Raw genomic sequence first — 5,134 nt, 5'->3', positions numbered from 1 at the left:
AAATGAAAATCATTAAGTGGACTCCTAATTACCCCTGATGATATCCAGGATAGATAAAAAGAGTTCTTGCTCCTCAGCTAGAAGGGRCATTCACCTGTCCTACAGTTCTGCACCACATCCTGGCACAGACATAGGCAGGCAAAGAGTCCAGAGCAAAAAATTTATGGAACAATTTCTTCTCCAWAAAGRTTRTTCAGCCCTGGCACAGCTGCCCAGGGCAGTGGTGGAGTCCCCATGCCCAGAAGGGTTTAAAAGCCACRTGGATGTGGCATTTGGGGACATTTCCTGCTGTTGTGGCTCTCAGCAGCTCCTTGACTGCTTCCCGATGGGAAGAGCGGACGCAGGGGCTGAGCTCAGCAAGGTCCCTCCTGCTGGGAGCAGGAATGCAGGAATCCTGCTGGGATCCAGGAGCCTGTGGCTCAGCACAGCTGGGGAATGTGTTCCTGCAGCTTTTGGAATGATGATTACTTCAGGGGGACTTTGTTTATTTGCAGCAGCTTCGTCAAGGACAGAGCTCCAGYGATGATTTCACTGCTGCCTGCTTCCCACACCGTCCCCATCTTCCCAGGATGCTGAACATGCCTCTCGTGCACTCTGGGAAATGTTGGCTCTGAATATTTGTGAAGTTTCTGCATCTCAAACGAGGAAAATGGGACTCTGCTCAGGATGGGCTGGGAATAGGTGCTGCTTTTAGGGTGCAGAACCCATCCCGCTGTGCCTGAGACATCCCAGTGTGAGACAACCACCTCCCAGTTCAAGATGGGGATTAGCTCAGCCCAGTGCTTGGCCCTGATGGTCACATTTTGCTGGTGGTGTGCACAATTAATGAAAATACACATCATGGGTAAGGAAAACAGATGGGTCTAGTTTGGAGCAGAACCATGAGCATCATTTCCTCTGTGCTGTAAACACACATGACAGGCCAGAGAAAGCAAGGAGGAAAAAGCAGGAAAAAAACAATGTGAAATCCCCGTGGGATAACCTGAACTAAGTCCCAGACTCTACAGATTAAAGGTGTGGAACAAAGAAATTGAAAATATGTGGTTAAATATTATGATTAATAGTGATATCCACTGCCCAAAATAAGTAACCAATGCTCTCTGCCCTTTCCACCCTCGTTGGATCATTTCTTCAGAACTCAACAGGTTCATATGGAAGAAAAGGGGATGAAATCCGTCTCTCCTGCTCCAGTCAATCTCCTTCCAAAAGTTCTGGTTTGTATTATTTCCCCTTGCTACAGATTATCGGGAAAAACATGGTTGCCCTGGGAAATTACTTTTTCCAAGTTCCTGATGCAAAAAAGGGAAATAAAACCCCTAAACTCTTTGGGAAAATCTGCATATTTGTGTTCCTGTGTCTCTGCCATGAGCTCTGGTGGAAGGGCCACTTTTACCAGAGCCAGAACTGCACATTTGAGTGGCATCATGAGGAAATCTTTGCCCTCCAAACCCTCAACTCATTCCCAGACCCCTGCTGAAGGTTTTCCAAGCCCAGGCAATAACGAGGAGTTATATTTGCTCCACAGATCTCACCTTTGGTGGTTTCGCTCTCCCGGACGAGGAAAGAGCCAACTTTGTTCCCAGAAGACAGCAGCAGCCGTTCAGCATCTTTTCTGCTCAGAGTTCTAAAATACCACCTGAGAAGGAGAAAAGGAGAAATCATCACTTGAAAAGGAAAATCTCTAAAAAAAGTGGATTTTTTTTTCCAATTAGTTCTATTTTTTTGCCATTACACTGTGAAACTGAGGATTATTTTTATCAGCAAATAGTGTGCTATATGATGGAAAGTGGCAATAATAGACAGTTTTGGGTAGATTAACATCAGATTTTGGTCCTTTTGTGCTTGTTTCATAGCCTGGAAATTCAGAGAGAGAAGGAAGTAGATGGGATATGCAGGATCTCATACACAGGGGAAGTTCAGGCTTTGGGTACAAAGAGCTTTTATGTCTCAGCCACATTTCTGTGCACTGCTGAATATTTGTAGAACTCAGTGATGGTTGGGTCCCTCCAAGAGGAGATTGCAGGCAGGACTGAGCATTTAGAGCTGAATACCAGAGAGGAGGAGAACTCATGGAAAAAAATTCCCCTGCTGTTTGTATTGCAGGCAAAACAAACTCCTTTGACTCAAGGTTTTGTTTCCACCTTCCTTGCAGGGAGGCTGCATCTGGGCTCATTGAAAATCCAGAATTGTGGGTCTGGGCATTGGCACTTGGCTGTCCTGTTAAATTGTTGGTGCTGTCCCTGGCACATCCAAGGCCTGGATCAATGCACCCCATCCAGAGATTCCCAGTTTATGGATGTTCTCTTGGAGGGTGAAGAGGTTTGATGCCATTTGTGATGGTGGATTGGCCCAGTGGCCCAGAGGATGGTCCTTGACACTGCCACCATCACCTTTATGTTGTCCCCCACCCCAAATCCTTATTTCTCACAATGGGAAAAATTAGTGGGACAAGAGCCTTTGCCCTTTTTCCAGTTAAAACCTCATCTTCTCTTTCCACACCAAATGATGCTTAAAATTTGCATTGTTTGGGATGAGGAAAGACCTCCTGCCACCCAGCCCAGCAGTGCCATCTTCCTGCCATTAATAAAGATCATCCTGGAGTTTGCTGGGATCCAGGGCACTGCATTCATGTTCAGCACTCAAAAGCTTTCCCACTTACTTTTCCTCTTCCAAACTGTCCACTTGTGCCACGAAGTTGCTGGGGATGTATCCTTTCCTCCCAGTGCTCAGGGATTTTGCCAGCCACCACTCGCCCTCACTGCAAAGGGAGCAGAGGGAAAATCGTGAGTGCCCAGAGGGGGTTTTGTGCCAAGCTGAGGCTCTGAGGATGTGGATTGTGGGGTTTGAGCACTGCAGAGGGACAAGGGCTCCTTTCCAGATCCCTCCAGATTCCCAAGGACCAATTTTGGGGGCTGTTGGTGTTTGAGGGACTTGTGGAGTTGACAGTTTCTTTCCATGAAAGTGGGGTGACCACAGACCCAAACATTTGCTACACACCTCAAGTGAGAGGAGGAAAATCTGGGTCACAGAGTTCTTTTGTCTCTTGAATAGGGACACTGAGGGTCCTTTTAGCTCCTTCATCCTCCAGACACCCTGCTTTGCTCTCCCACTGTTGGCTGAGCCAACAGCCACAACCCAAAGCCATCCCCACACGGGGGTTTCTTCTCTGTGTCCCACGGATCTCAGCCCATGGCATCTGGGTGAGAAATGTCACCTCTGAAGGTCACCTCACAGCAGCACCACAGACTCTGGGGACCCCAAGCCCACCTCTGCCCTGGTCTGGGCCTCTTCTGTGGTAAGTTTGAGAAGCTGAAATGAAACCTCTCAAGTCTCTGGCTCAGTTCTGTCCTTTCCTCTGACTACACCCAACCCACATCCTTTGCAGAAGCACAATCAGCACAAACTCAGGACAGGAGCTGGGGTTTTTCTTTTTTTGGTTGTTGTTATTTACGCTACTTCTGCACCCACGGACAGCAGAGAAGGTCCCAGTGCCACCAGGCAGGGACAATATCCAGCCCTAGAGGATCTGTGACCCAAGAAAGTGTCACCATGCAGAGAGAAGAGGGCACAGCCATGCTGGAGCAAAGCCAAAGCACAGTGGTGGCTGACCCCAAGGTTTCCCCCTTTCTCAGCCTCCCTGTGCTCATTTCTGAATTTCCTCAGGGCAGCAGGTCACTTACTTGGAGAGGACCTGGAGTTTCTCACCCTTGACCAGCTCCAAGTCACGGTCACTCGAGGCAGGAAAATCGTACAGCGCAACAACAAACAAGGGATCTGAAAGAAGAATTCACTCCTTTGGATCCAGGTGGTTCCCAGAAAAGGGTGATGCACACCTGGGTGTGTGGTGGGGCATTTCACCCCCTAAACAAAGGGGTCTGTCACGCTCCCACGCCCAAATCCACCCTTCCCACCAACCCAGCTTTCCTGCTCRCCACAGCCTCTGCTCAGGGATTGAYGCTGATTTAACAAAGCATTTCCTGCGTGTGGATTTTTAAAACACTGCAGAACCCCCTCCCACCCACAAAACCCAGAGTGTCAACAAGAAAAAGGGGTTTGTGTGGAATTACAGGAGTCATAAACAAGCTGTCAGAGTTCAGAGTGACTTTTACACAGCGGAAAATGGAAACTGCAGCAGCAACATTTCCCAGGGTGGCCGTGGGATCCGACTCGAAATAATATGGAGTTTTTTGATTGAAAAAAGCATAAAATCATTTCAGTTTCTGTTATTTGAGGCCGTTTCTAGGTTCATGGGCTGTGGTCCGTGCTCTGGGCTCATCTGATACTTTGCCATCCCTTCCTCTTGCAGATCATAGAATGAATCACAGACTCACAGAATCACAGAATCACAGACTCACAGAATCACAGAATCACAGACTCACAGAATCACAGAATGGTTGGGTTGGAGGGGAATTTAAAGATCATCTTGTTCCATCCCCTGCCATGGACAGAGACACCTTCCACTACCCCAGGGTGCTCCAAGCTCTGTCCAACCTGGCCTTGGACACTTCCAGGGATCCAGGGGCAGCCACAGCTTCTCTGGGCACCCTGTGCCAGGGCCTCCCCACCCTCACAGGGCAGAATTTCTTCCTCAAATCTAAACCAAACCTGCCCTCTTTTGGTTTAAAACTGTTCCCCTTGTCCTGGCATTCTTTGTCTGTATAAAAAGTCCCTGTCTCTCCTTTTTCTGAGCCTTGTCCCTGTGCCACGATGCTCTAACACAGCTCAGGGCAGTTCCCCGTGGGCTGGAGGTGAATCTCTTGGTTTGCACATCTGGGTGGTGCCGGGGCTGCTCTCAGGGTGGTTGTACAACCCTTTCCCTGTGCTCTGCATGCTTGGAGCTGCTGGAGCAGAAAAGAGCAGCTATTTTGGGGCAGACCAAAATTTATAAAAAGGATCAGCACATGCACAGGACCACGGAAATCAAACCAAAACACAATGGTGATAAAGAAAAGGAGGAGGAGGAGAGAAAGAAGAGGAAGAAGAGGAAGAAGGGGAAGAAGAGGGAAAGAAGAAGAAGCACGAGGAGGAGAAGGAAGAGAAGAAGGAGAAGGAGAAGGAGAAGGAGAAGGAGAAGGAGAAGGAGAAGGAGAAGGAGAAGGAGAAGGAGAAGGAGAAGGAGAAGGAGAAGGAGAAG

General features: G+C 48.5%; 1 protein-coding gene across 1 annotated transcript in view; it reads right to left on the bottom strand.

The window, feature by feature from the left end:
* Nucleotides 1–5,134, bottom strand: part of LOC130587209 (tyrosine-protein kinase Blk-like) — a gene marked incomplete at its 3' end in the record, with an annotated part of 16,018 nt that overhangs the window by 3,263 nt on the left and 7,621 nt on the right. Inside the window, exons 3-5 of the mRNA XM_057388172.1 lie at nucleotides 3,681–3,774; nucleotides 2,660–2,758; nucleotides 1,533–1,636 (exon numbers count right to left, since the gene is read on the bottom strand). Coding sequence (XP_057244155.1) covers nucleotides 1,533–1,636; nucleotides 2,660–2,758; nucleotides 3,681–3,774 — 297 coding nt within the window. The remainder of the gene's footprint in view (nucleotides 1–1,532; nucleotides 1,637–2,659; nucleotides 2,759–3,680; nucleotides 3,775–5,134) is intronic.

This window comes from Malurus melanocephalus, unplaced genomic scaffold (assembly GCF_030028575.1).
Source record: "Malurus melanocephalus ecotype Western Australia unplaced genomic scaffold, MMel_1.1 scaffold_1633, whole genome shotgun sequence".
NCBI classification, from domain to species: Eukaryota; Metazoa; Chordata; class Aves; order Passeriformes; family Maluridae; genus Malurus; species Malurus melanocephalus.
Note: the sequence above shows the minus strand (reverse complement) of the source record. Positions and strands in the feature narration are given on the sequence as shown.